Raw genomic sequence first — 12,819 nt, 5'->3', positions numbered from 1 at the left:
TCTAAACTATGATGATGGACTACGACATTGACAATCATGTCGGATGCCATAACCTAGGCCAGGTGATGGGCTACGATACAGTTAGAGCTCTAGTCTGTCAGTCACCGTATTTGTATAAATACGCTTTCGGGGTTTTGGGAAGAAAGATGTGAGTTTTGATCTTGTATTAATTCTTGGTGATTTGGAGTTGATGATTTTGGTGATCGATTGTTGAGATTGTTGGTTGTTTACTTGAGTTAAAAGAATTGTGATTTAATAAATCAACCTTTCATTCTTGTTTACTCATACGGGCTTTCAGAAAGCTTACCGGGTTTTGTGTTGTTGCAATCCCAGTACACTATTCAAACGGTGTAGCGGATAATCCTGCTGGTCAGGATAATCAGGGAGGAGACCAAGCTGGTTAAGGGTTGTAGCATTTACTTTATTTCCTTCTATTGTGAGGTTTGTTATGCTCAATTAGAGCTTTACAATTTTAAATTGTAAGAATGAGTTGTAATAATTAACTCGAGGTTTTCGAGTTTAGGAATTTGAGTGGCGTGTGGTGTAGTTGTTTATGAAAAAAGTTCAGAACGTTATTTGACATAGTTGTTTAATTGATGTTTCGGATTTGAATTTGTTATTCAAAATTCGAGACGTGACAAGGAGTGCAGGTAGACTTCACTTACTTCAATAAGTAGCGCTTAAATTACATGGTTTCAAAACCAGTGGATCCTCTTTCCCCTGCGTATTTGAATCAGAGGCATCATCAAAGAGATGATAGCTAATATTAAAAGAGTGCCACACATCACCGTGAGCACAATATCAACCGAAGTTGTGCCAAATATAAATTCAAACAAATTTCCGTGACTACGTCTCGGCTGCACTGCTAATGTGCCAGAAAAAAATGCAATCACCATTCCTCCAATGGAATACTGAATGAGACTTGATGGTGTGGGTAGATGGATGGATAACACAGTTATCGGAGTTGATTCATTATAGATTGCAAGAATTGAGATGTAGAAGGACGCTGCATTGAAAAACTGAAACACTTTGAAAGCGGCCTTTTCATATAAAATAGGCATTCCGTCATCTTTAAATCCTCCAGGCACGCTGGTGAAAGATGCTGCAAACGTGACAGTTGCAATGAGCGTTGCAACAAGTAGTTTGGTGTCATCTCTTTCCAAGGCATTACGATCATCCGGACGAGCTCGCAGCTGGTTTTCTCTGATCTTGTCTGTGTCCTTCTCTAGTGGTTCCAACTTGTCGAAGTCACGACTGATTTGTTGTTGGAAAAATGGCACGCCAACAGAGCACCCCAGGTTGTCCAAAACCATAGCACGGCGAATTGTTTCCTTTAAACATCAAGAAAGCACACTCTTTTAGTCTTTAAAGACGGATGAAATGACTTAAAGGTTAGTACTTTTTGTGTTGCATACCTGTTCACCAATATTGTCACCAAGAAACATGTCGGCGGGCATCGAGAATTCCTTATTAATAGCAATCATGTCCACTCTCCGATCGCCAGACAGAACTTTTATGATTTTATCATTTTGGTGAAGGGTAGCTAAGTGCAAAGGAGTGTTTCCATCTTTATCTGCTTCGTTTATAATCGCCGCAAGCTCAGGCGTCTTCAATATGTACTCCACAACATTAACTCGTGCTCCTAATACTGCAGCATGTAAAGCCGTTTGGCCTTGGTCATTCAGCAGATCACAAATATCGGGCCGCAACAGAATCAGCTCCTTCATTATTTTGGTGTGGCCGGCATGGGCTGCTACATGGAGAGCTGACATTCCAGAGTTGTCTAAGATGTAAGATGCAGAACTATCGCATTGCATTAGCACTCTAGTCGCTTCAAGGTTCCCTCTAAATGCTGCATAGTGTAACGGTGTCCAGCCAAGTGCATCGACATTTTTAGTCATCTCAGGATTTTTGGACACCATTGTCCTCACAATGCCTAGCATATATTACACTGAAAAACTTAGCGCTAAGCAGTACTATAATCTCAACCACTAAAATTAGCCTAGTTAGTAATTTTTAGTATTATAAGCGAATAAAACATGTATTTAAGTTTTTTTTCAAAAATACTTCCGTACTTAATATTTTTGAAAGGGACTCGTTAAATTTCCCATATTTTTGAAGCCAAAGTATTATACACGTACTATACAAGATTTTTACGTTTTTTCCCGTATTTTACACATATTATTGAACAAAAATGAATAAAAATTAATATTTTTAATTATTTAATTAATTAAAAATATTTTGCCAAACTTTTCAACGAACTATAAGATAAAATGTCCGAATAATACACGTACGTATTTTTCGCGCACTATACACGTCATGTTTTTTACTAACTATGAAAATTAGAAGTCCAAACTTGAACAAAGAGGGCATTCCTTTTAATAGAAATTATTCACTTATTGTATGGGATTACTGAAAAACCAAAAAGGGTCCTAAACTTTTCGTTGAATAAAAAGTTAAAATCAAATTCACCCTTTCCAAGATTACAACTGGCAAGCAAATCCAAGAAACGTGAAAATAAACTGCGTACGCATATATAAGGGGATTATGTAGAAAACTACCTTTGCTGGTGAGCGTGCTGCGAGTTACAGCGGCGTGCAAAGCCGTCACACCATTAGTCCCTCGAAAACAAGGACACACCGGAGACTCGTTCAACAGATAAAGAGCAATCTCTGCAGACCCCTTCATAGCAGCCAGGAACAAAACAGATTCATCTGCCCTGTTAGTCAAACAACACAGTTCAGGATCTGCTTCCATTAACAGAACCACCACTCCAAGATGACCGTACCGCACAGCCACATGCAGAGCCGTATCCATTTCTAAATTCGTCATCCGAAGTAGCGGCTTTCGATGACAGCTTTCCTCATCAGCTCCTCTTATCTGCAGCGCTTTCGCCTGATCGATAAGGAACTCGACTATTTCAACACAGCCTACTCTAGCGGCCACGTGCAGAGGAGTGTCGCCCTTTTTGTTGGCCGCCCAAAACAGAGATGAAGAATAATGATTCGGGACTTGTCTGAAAAACTCAATGTGTTTGAATTCGACGGCGATGTGTAGAATGTTGTTGTCTTTAGGCGTTCTCTGAAGGAGAAGATCGTGGTTTAGTAATACGTCACCGTCTCTGATTCTTCTCAAGAAGCTGACATCTCCGCCCGTGGCCGCCTCATACAGGTAAGGATCCATGGTGGTTTTCGATGCCTCCTCCTACGTACTCCTCCTATCTTATAATTATTATCCCACCTACCAGTCGAGGCAACTAGTCGAATGAATCAAAGGGGTGAGAGATTACAAGATGGGGGAAGAAGAAATAACCAAATGACATGAGGGTCGGTCAATACTGGCAGCGATGCTGACAGATTCAAAACCAAGCAATGCACTGGAGATGGGCCGCCGCAGGTATGCAGAACACTGTTGTTATGAGAGTCAATGCACCAGTCCTGTGTGACTAGGAAAGTTGATTAGAAATTACTCATATCGTAGTTTAATTAATATTTGTAATTGGGTCGAAACGCAGCGTTTCATTTAGGCAGGATGTCGTTTATTTCTAGCAGCACCAGCTACATAAGCTGGTATTCTGTTGAGAATGTCATCGAAGATAATATAATTTCTAATCAACTTTCCTAGTCACACAGGACTGTGCATCGACTCTCATAACAACTGTCCCCGGTGAATTACCCTTTTTTTTTTTTTTTAAATTGATACAATTCATCTCGGCTACCCTAAGAAGCAATCCAGATTCCAGATACACATAAGAAATAGACACATCAAAGAGCTAGTCGAATGAATCAAAGGGGTGAGAGATTACAAGATGGGGGAAGAAGAAAGAACCAAATGACATGAGGGTCGGTCAATACTGGCAGCGATGCTGACAGATACAAAACCAAGCAATGCACTGGAGATGGGCCGCCGCAGGTATGCGGAACACAGTCCCCGCTGAATTACCTTCTTTTTTTTAATTGATACAATTCATCAAAGAGCTAGTCGAGGCAACTAGTCGAATTAATCAAAGGGGCGAAAGATTACAAGATGGGGGAAGAAGAAAGAACCAAATGACATGAGGGTCGGTCAATACTGGCAGCGATGCTGACAGATTGATACATGTATTTAAATTTTTCCACTCACAAAACCAAGCAATGCACTGGAGATGGGCCGCCGCACGTATGCGGAACACTGTCCCCGGTGAATTAACTTTTAAAAAAAAAAAAAATTGATACAATTCATCTCGGCTACCCTAAGAAGCAATCCAGATACACATAAGAAACAGATACGTCAAAGAGCTATTGTGGCAAGAGAAATTTTGATGATTTGATGTATTTATTTCTTATGTATCAATTTAGGTGGATAAAAAAAAAAATTTGATGATTTCGATATTGTTTATATTATGAAATTTGAGGATAATTTACGTAGCCGATGGTGGTTGTGAGGTTCACATGCATCTTCTCCTCGAGTCATGAAAGTCTGATGTGAGAGTATTCGGTGTGGGTCGGTTTAAATAGGGCGGTTTATGACCCGAAACCGTAACCGGTGCGATGTGATCATGAAACGACACTGTTTTAGTTCGGTGCGGTTACCGAACCGTTTTTTCAGTGCTGTTCAGGTCAGTAACCGCATTTTTGGTACAAAATGCCCACCCCTATACAATATACTAAAGCTCAGTTGACTGGTTTTCCTGTTCATCACTGTTCACAAAGTGGAGTGACGGTTTTGCCATTGATATTTTGATGAATAATGGTTTTGCCTAAGAAGGATTCTCGGTTCTTCTTCATTTTGGAAGTCTCTGTTTCCACTAATATCACCACACAGACACCAGTTCTTGCAAACTATCAAGGTGGTCTTCGTTTCAATTTTCAATCTATGCTGGGTCTCTGTTTGATTACACTTATGGCACGTTTACTTACTTGGAATGAGAATGAAAATAGAGGGAATGATTACAGGGTTAATTTATTCCTGCGTTTACTAACACATAAAGGAATCGGAATGATTCCGGGTAAAAGTATTCTCGCATTTACTAACACATGAAGGAATCAGAATGAGTGTAGGTCCCACCTCCTTATAAGGAATCGATTCCTGAATACTCAGGAATTTGATTACGAAGGGGGGGAGATGGGTTTAGGAATTAACTCTTCCGGAATCAATACTGATTCCTTTTTTCTCCCATTCCAGTTGTCTCCGATTCATGATTATTTTCCATTCCAAGTAAGTAAACGTGCCATTAATAAAACCTGTTTTTGCTTCGGATTTTGTTGAAACAGAAGAAAAGAAAAGAAGAGGAGGAAGAAGAAGAAGAAGTGGGAGACGGGAAAAAGTTGATGCTCGATTTGAACAGAAATTGAGTAAATTGATCAGTGATGTTACGATGGCTTCGAATTTGTTTCATTTAGTTTTTGTCGGTCGTTCAGCTTTTCCACCATGATATATCACCATTTTGGGTTTTTTTTTTTTTTTTTTGAACCTTGATTTTGATGATTCAATTTTTAGTTGTTCTCTCATTCTGATGTGGGATATGTATTGGATTTGAATGGAAAGTTTTTGATTTGGGGGTTTATACGCATATTACTTTGTCGTGTTTGCCTTGATATTTTGAACAGCCAGATGAACAATTTATGAACATCATCTTCAAATTTTGCAGGTATGACAAATCTCCTCTGTCTTTTCTTCAAGAAAGGTCTGCCTATAAAGATTTACTTCATTCTTTCCTTAAAGCCTTGGTCTTTTTTATGTTGGTCATTACTGTTGAACACACAATGACAGAGTTGCAATACTCCAATATTCTGAGAGAATATCATATTGAATTCAAAGCAAGCTGCCGGCTATATAGCCTTACAAGAAGATGGAATCAAAGCAATAAAAAACCACGTCTTATACGGCCTAGGACGTGGTAACTAAATTGGAAGAAACAGTCTAAAACCCTATCTGTAAGTCCCTAAAAAATAGGGCTTATTACCAAGAAATTAACTGCAAACTTAAACAACAAGAAACAATAAACCCTACCAGATTATTAAATCCTAACAGTCCAACATTCCCTCCCTTAAACTGTATGCAGAAAGCATTCAGTTTACCTTTGGAACTTCAATCATTCCAAGCAAGCTCCGAAGCTTCAAGAACAACTCTAACTTGAGGGGCTTCGTCAATATATCAGCTACTTGCTCCTGACTATTGCAATGACTCAATTCCACAACTCCATCTCTTGCTAAATCACGGAGGAAGTGAAAACGAATATCAATATCTTGCTTCGTCCGTGCAAAACAGGGTTCTTGGAGAGCTTTATAGTAGAGCTGTTATCACAGAACACCGTGGTACTCTTATCTTGTTCACGTCCAAGCTTCTCTAGTGTTCTTCTCAACCACACACTGACAAGCACAAGAGGCAGCAGCAATGTACTCAGCCTCAGTGGTAGACAAAGTCACCACTGGCTGTTTCTTGAATGACCATGAAACTTCTCCAGAACCAAGTAAAAAGGCATATCCTGAGGTGCTTTTCCGATCATCCATGTCTCCAGCAAAGTCACTATCAATATAAGCAACAAGATCCTTACAACCTCCTCTCTTGTAAAAGATTCCCAAATTAGTTGTACCTTTTACATACCTTAGTATCCTCTTAGCTGCACCCCAATAAAGCTCAGTTGGACATGACATGAATCTGCTAATGAGACTCACCCCATACATTAAGTCCGGTCTGGTTGTGGTAAGATACATTAGGCTGCCAACCACCTGCTTAAACAAGGTTGCATCAACTTTAGTTCCTCTCACATCCTTTGACAGCTTTGTACCTGGAACTATTGGGTTCTTTACAGAATTACTCTTGCTCATACCAAATCTCTCCAAGACATCACTAGCATATTTCCTCTAACAAACATAAATTCCATCTGGACTTTGTAACACTTCAACACCGAGAAAGTACCTCATCCTGCCCAAGTCAAACATATCAAATTCCAACATCATTGACTTCTTAAATTCATCACACAAACTCCTATCATTGCCAGTATAAATTAAGTCGTCAACGTAAAGACTGACAATTAAAATTTTACCTCCCTCCTTCGACTTTGTGAACAAGGTGTGTTCACAGTAACACCTTTCGAAGCCTTCTCTAGCAAAATAAGCCTCAATCTTGTTATACCATGCTCGCGGAGCCTGTTTGAGCCCATATAATGCCTTTTTCAATTTGAACACTTTCTCCTCTTCACCCTTCTTCTCGTATCCTCGAGGCTGTTGCACGTAGACTTCTTCATTAAGCTCACCATGAAGGAAAGCGCTCTTTACATCCAACTGAAAAATATCAATCGAATTGTGTTAAGCCTTGCAACTGGAGCAAAAACTTCGGTGTAATCAACCCCATACTGTTGTGCATACCCCTTTGCCACGAGCCTTGCTTTGCACTTGTCTAACTTTCCATTTTCGTTGAGTTTTGTTTTAAAAACCCACTTAACTCCAATAGCCTTCATCCCATCTGGAAGAATAGCCAACTCCCAAGTTTTATTCCTTTCAATTGACTCAAGTTCTGCATTCATTGCATCCCTCCATTTTTTGCTCTCAGCAGCTTCTTCGTATGTGATCAGATCAGCATCATCATAGCATTCAATCATTCTTCATCTGACAAACCTTCACCGCTCTCATTGTTTGCCATCCAAAATGGATATTTTCTTTCCCTCCCTTCAATTGGAGCTAATAGGTCATCCTCATGTGGTTCACTAGAAGATGAATCAGTCCCACTTGAATTGTTGACATTTGAACTACTTATGTCAGCACCATTTCCTTCTTCGTTACCTTCAGCTTCCTCTTCGTTTTCACTTTCACTTTCATTCTCTCTATCTTCATTATCTCCCCACTCCAAAATATCCAGACTAATCTCTTCTTTGCTTCTGCCCCAATTCCAGCCCTCATTCTCCTCAAAAACCACATCTTTGCTAACAATGATCTTCTTGGACACCAGATGATACGACCTTTAAGCCTTTGATTCATCGCTTACTCCCAACAGAACACACTTCTTGCCCTTATCATCCAACTTGCTTCTCTTCTGATCTGGAACATGAGCGTGTGCTACACACCCAAAAACTCGAAAGTATTCGACTGTAGGTTTCACACCACTCCACGCCTCCTTTGGAGTTCTATTTTGCACAGCTACAGTAGGGCACCTGTTGAGGATGTGCACGCTCCACTTTACAGCCACGGGCCAAAACATCTTAGGAAGTTGCTTATCTGAAAGCATAGAGCGCACCATATTCATCACCGTCCTATTCTTCCTCTCAGTAACTCCGTTTTGCTGAGGGGTGTAGGCTGCGGTTAGTTGTCTGCTTATACCTTGAGTCTTACAAAACTCCCCAAACTCATTTGAGGTGAACTCACCACCCCTTTCAGTCCTCAAACATGTAATATATGCACCAACTTCTTTCTCAACACAAGCTTTAAAATTTCTAAACATAGCAAAGGCCTCTGATTTTTCATGCAAGAAGTAATTCCAAGTTTTACGACTGAAATCATCGATAAAACTTAACAAGTACCGCTTGTTGCTGTTTGATGCAGGCTTGATTGGTCCGCATATGTCCACGTGCACGAGCTGCAGCTTGTGTGATGCTCTCCATAAGCTTTTCTTTGGCATGGAGTCTCTGTGTTGCTTGCCGGTTAAGCAATATGTACAAAGCTTTGTTGGAGTCTTGAGAGAGGGCAGTCCATTGACCATCTTTTTATACGAAAGTGTCCTTAGTCCCTTGTAGTTCAAGTGACCAAAACGACGGTGCCAAAGGTGGGATTCATCCTCTGAAACAGTCTGAAAACATGTAGGAGCTTTCAGTGCTATTGCAGCTAATAGGATGAACATCCTATTTGCACTCATATCTGTCTGCATGATTAATCCCTTTCTAGGATGATAAACTCGACATTTTCTATGTTGAATTAAAATGGCTAAACCTTCTCTTGAATCTGCCCTACACTCAATAGATTATTCTTAAGTTCAGGAATGTAGTAGACTTCAGAAATCACCTGAGTGTAGCCATTTACTTGCAGACGTACATTGCCTCTTCCCACAACGGCCATTCTTGAATTATTGCCTAGTGTCACGGTCTGCCTGAAACCTTCATCCAAATATGAGAACCACTCCTTATTCCCACTCATATGATTGCTACAGCCTGAATCAAGAAACCACACCTCTTCCCTCTTAGCTTGATGCAGCTCCTTATAGGACATCAACAATAACTCTTCTTCTTCCTCCAATTCAGCATAGTTGGCCTCTTTCTCCTAATTAGGGCATTCATATTGATAGTGCCCTAACTTGTGACATTGAAACACTCAATAATAGCTTTGTTGAAGGGTTGTCTTCCCCTTCCTCTTCCTCTGCCTCTAACCATTCCACGTCCCCTTCCTCTTCCTGCTCTCTCTTCACTTGTAACCTTTAGAGCTTGTTCTTCCTCTACATGACCATTCATCCTTTGCTCGTGAACAAGCAAGCTGCTCTGCAATTCATCTATGGTCAACGTATCCATATCATTGGATTCTTCGATGGAACAAACCAAATAATCAAATTTTGAAGTCATAGACCTCAAAATTTTCTCATTGATAATAGTCTGACTCATCCTCTCACCATGAGCCCTCATTTTGTTGGCTATAGTGAGAGTACAAGCAAAATAGCCATCAACACTTTCTCCTTCCTTCATGTGGAGTGTTTCGAAGTCCCTTTGAAGGGCCTGCAGCTATGCGCACTTCACCTTAGTTGACCTTTGATATTTGAGCTTCATCAAATCTGAAATAGCCTTTGCAATATCCCTATTAAGGATAGTCTCCATGATACTGCGATCAATTGCATGAAAAAGGGTAGTTTTTTACCTTTAAGTCTTTCAGTTTCTGCTCCTCGATCACTTTGCGCTGTGCTTCTGTAGACTCTACTCCATCTGCCACCACTGATATCCCATTCTCCACAAGACCCCAATATTCTTTAGATCGGAGGAAGTTCTCCATGAACATTGCCCAGTGGTCATAGTGACCATCAAATTTGGGGATAGCAGGCTGCACGAAACTACTCTCTGCCATTCTTTTTGACTCCCTTACTTCGAAAGAAACTGTGATTTCTTTCCACACACACACTCACTGTTTCTCTCACACACTCACAATCAGGCCCCTGTGATGGGGCTCTGATGCCAATTGTTGAACACACAATGATAGAGTTGCAATACTCCAATATTCTGAGAGAATATCATATTGAATTCAAAGCAAGCTTCCGGCTATATAGCCTTATAAGAAGATGGAATCAAAGCAATAACAAACCACGTCTTATACGGCCTAGGGCGTGGTAACTAAATTGGAAGAAACAGTCTAAAACCCTATCTGTAAGTCCCTGATAAATAGGACTTATTAACAAGAAATTAACTGCAAACTTAAACAACAAGAAACAATAAACCCTACCAGACTATTAAATCCTAACAGTCCAACAATTACGATTTTGACTCCTATAGTTCTAATCGATTTCCCAAATTTGAACTTTCCATAGCTGACTTGCTAAAACTTAATTGAGATTGAAATGAATGAATATTTGAATCCAATCTTTTGCTAGCTTTTGTTCTTCTTTTTTGTTTTTGTTTTTTTAATCTTGGTTGAATATGGTTTTGGAGGATTTTGTTTCTTTTACATCTTCATTCTTTCACCTACCGTGACTCAGTAGCTGACCTTTGCAGCACTCAAATTAAACTGCCTGATTGTAGAGATGACTCTGTGAGTTAATTTCTCCTCAATTCTTTATTTTTTATTTTATTTATTTAATTTGTATGTTTTCAGTTCTGTGGTTGGTTTTCATGCTTAGTTGAATTTGAAAGATTGGAAATTTGTTAGTAAGGATTGCAAAGAGACTGAATTTTTAGGTCTGTAGTTGTATACTGAGTTAAGGATATGGAGGTAGATATGACTGTCACTATTTCAAGCAACTCTATCTGTTGCTTTCTTTAGTCTGTTTAGTGCAGGTACATATTTTTCTGGTCTCTCATATTGTGCTATTTTCTGTGGTTGAAGCAGTTGGAAAATTAGGTATTGCAATGTCTAGGATGGTGAAGATGCTGTTTGCAAGGAAAGAAATGAGAACACTAACGGTGGGTACATGATGCTGCTGGTAAAACCACCATCCTCTACAAGCTCAAACTTGCACAATTGGTACTATCTACTACTCCACTTTGGTTTATAAATTTATTGTCTATGTTTTGTATTCCTGCAACTTCTACCTGTGTCTTATTTTAGTTGTCGCCCTTTTTTTTTAAGTTCTTGTCAATCGTTAATGGCTTATATTACAATGTTCTTTGTTCATGAGTTGATGTCTTCTAAGAGTGAATACATAACAGTAGCAATATGCTGTTGAAAATCCATTTTTTGCATTTTTTTTCCTGTCATTTGAACTAAATTTGCCATCTAACCAATAGCTAGCTTAGCCATTCTTGATAGACAATTGCAGAATCTGTTGGTGATTGGTTCTTTAATCGAAATATGACAAAGCATATTGGTTGTTAGTTTCCCTGCAATCCAGTCTGCTATCGTCACAGTGTTGCATAGAGTTAATCGAACTTGAGAACAGTTCCAGCATTTGAAGGGGGTGATACCCTGGTGGAAATCTTCCTTTGCTGTCTAAGACCATGAGTTGTTAAGAATGAAGGTGTGGTATAACAAATCAGCTTATATTTGGTATCGTATTTTTGCATAGAGAAGAATAGGGAGAAAAAGATTATGTTATTATTATTATTATTTTTTTTTTGGGAATACACCTTTGCTGTCTATTATGTGGCAACTAATGTATAGCTTGCTTTAATCTTGAAGCATCTATGCTTTCTATTTGTATAAAATTGATTCTATCCATTGGACTCCAAGTATAACATAAGCGTGTGTGTTTGCAGATCTATTAGCATTTTGGTGAAAATGGAGAGCTTCAAAGCCATTTATAATCAGGAAGGAATCATTGAAGCTTCCTATGGAGTCATTATTGCTTGGGTTGATCTTGGAGTTGAAATCCCACTCGAACAGATTTTTTAACCCAAAAGGAAATAATCCAAGTGTGTGGGTAGCTAAACAATCAAGTATTTGTATCTTCTCAACTACTTGAATACCCAACCGCAACACTTGCTCTCTCAGTTGTACTAATGATACTGATAACAGGGGAAGATTAAGAAAATAAATTTCCTCTATGATGACTTCAAAGGCAGTGCCTTCATGAATAATAATCTCCTCTGCCCATCAGAAAAGAGCTTTTTCCTCACCTTGGTGTTGGATTGGACAGCCAGTTTCAAAGAAATCATGTTTTTCTCCATCATGGACTTCACACAATCAATTAGAGCTACTAGATTGCAAAACACTATCAGATATCTTAAAGAGCTTGGAAAAGAACATGCCTAAATTTAAAAACTTTTACCTATGGACGATTGGATCGGTTAAAAAGAACCGCCATCTTCACTGAATGTGAAGTGAGAATGTGAGATTGAGTCAATAATGTAGAAGTGAAAGGAAAATATTTAACCTGTGAATGTTCCTTTTTGTTATTGGTTTGTTTGTTTTTTTTTCTATTTTGTTAATTGGTTTGGCTATTTGAATTCTTTTCGTTTGATTTTTGTTCGTTGTTAATTGAGTTAGAAAAAAAAGGCAATAGAATATTTATATACAAAATATTAATTCCGAAAAACATATTTGTTATCTAGGGCATCAGTACCCTCCCCCCATATAAAAGCCAAGCCTTCCCACACCACCCACTTTCTAAGCTTCTGCAGCTCCAAAAAAAAACCCAAAGCCGCTGAGAACCCCAAAACTCAGATCTCGCCCCTCTCTCTCTCTCTCTCTCAAATCTATCGCTGGTAACATTTGA

General features: G+C 39.2%; 1 protein-coding gene and 1 long non-coding RNA gene across 2 annotated transcripts; one reads left to right on the top strand and one right to left on the bottom strand.

Annotated features, from left to right (window-relative positions):
* Positions 1-635: 635 nt before the first annotated feature.
* Positions 636-3,335, bottom strand: LOC112201733 (ankyrin repeat-containing protein At2g01680). Its single transcript, XM_024342639.2, has 3 exons — positions 2,562-3,335; positions 1,416-1,936; positions 636-1,331 (listed from the first exon to the last, which is right to left on the bottom strand). The coding sequence occupies exons 1-3, from the start codon at positions 3,181-3,183 to the stop codon at positions 696-698; spliced, it is 1,779 nt and encodes a 592-aa protein (XP_024198407.1). The 5' UTR covers positions 3,184-3,335; the 3' UTR covers positions 636-695.
* A 1,934-nt stretch (positions 3,336-5,269) lies between these two features.
* LOC121049041 lies at positions 5,270-11,213 on the top strand. The gene is made up of 3 exons (XR_005799200.1): positions 5,270-5,345; positions 10,929-10,931; positions 10,992-11,213. It is a non-coding gene; the product is annotated as an uncharacterized LOC121049041 (long non-coding RNA).
* Positions 11,214-12,819: the final 1,606 nt, after the last annotated feature.

Source organism: Rosa chinensis, chromosome 5, assembly GCF_002994745.2.
Source record: "Rosa chinensis cultivar Old Blush chromosome 5, RchiOBHm-V2, whole genome shotgun sequence".
NCBI lineage: Eukaryota > Viridiplantae > Streptophyta > Magnoliopsida > Rosales > Rosaceae > Rosa > Rosa chinensis.
The sequence above is the reverse complement of the archived record's forward strand: the minus strand, read 5'-3'. Positions and strand labels throughout refer to the sequence as shown.

Bases quoted from the DNA above. Each gene is read 5' to 3' on its own strand.
- LOC112201733 (XM_024342639.2), bottom strand. From the start codon at position 3,183: ATGGATCCTTACCTGTATGAGGCGGCCACGGGCGGAGATGTCAGCTTC. The intron at 1,937-2,561 runs GTAGTTTTCTAC...AATATATGCTAG, and splicing joins CAGCACGCTCACCAGCAAAG to GCATTGTGAGGACAATGGTG. The intron at 1,332-1,415 runs GTATGCAACACA...TGATGTTTAAAG, and splicing joins GTGACAATATTGGTGAACAG to GAAACAATTCGCCGTGCTAT.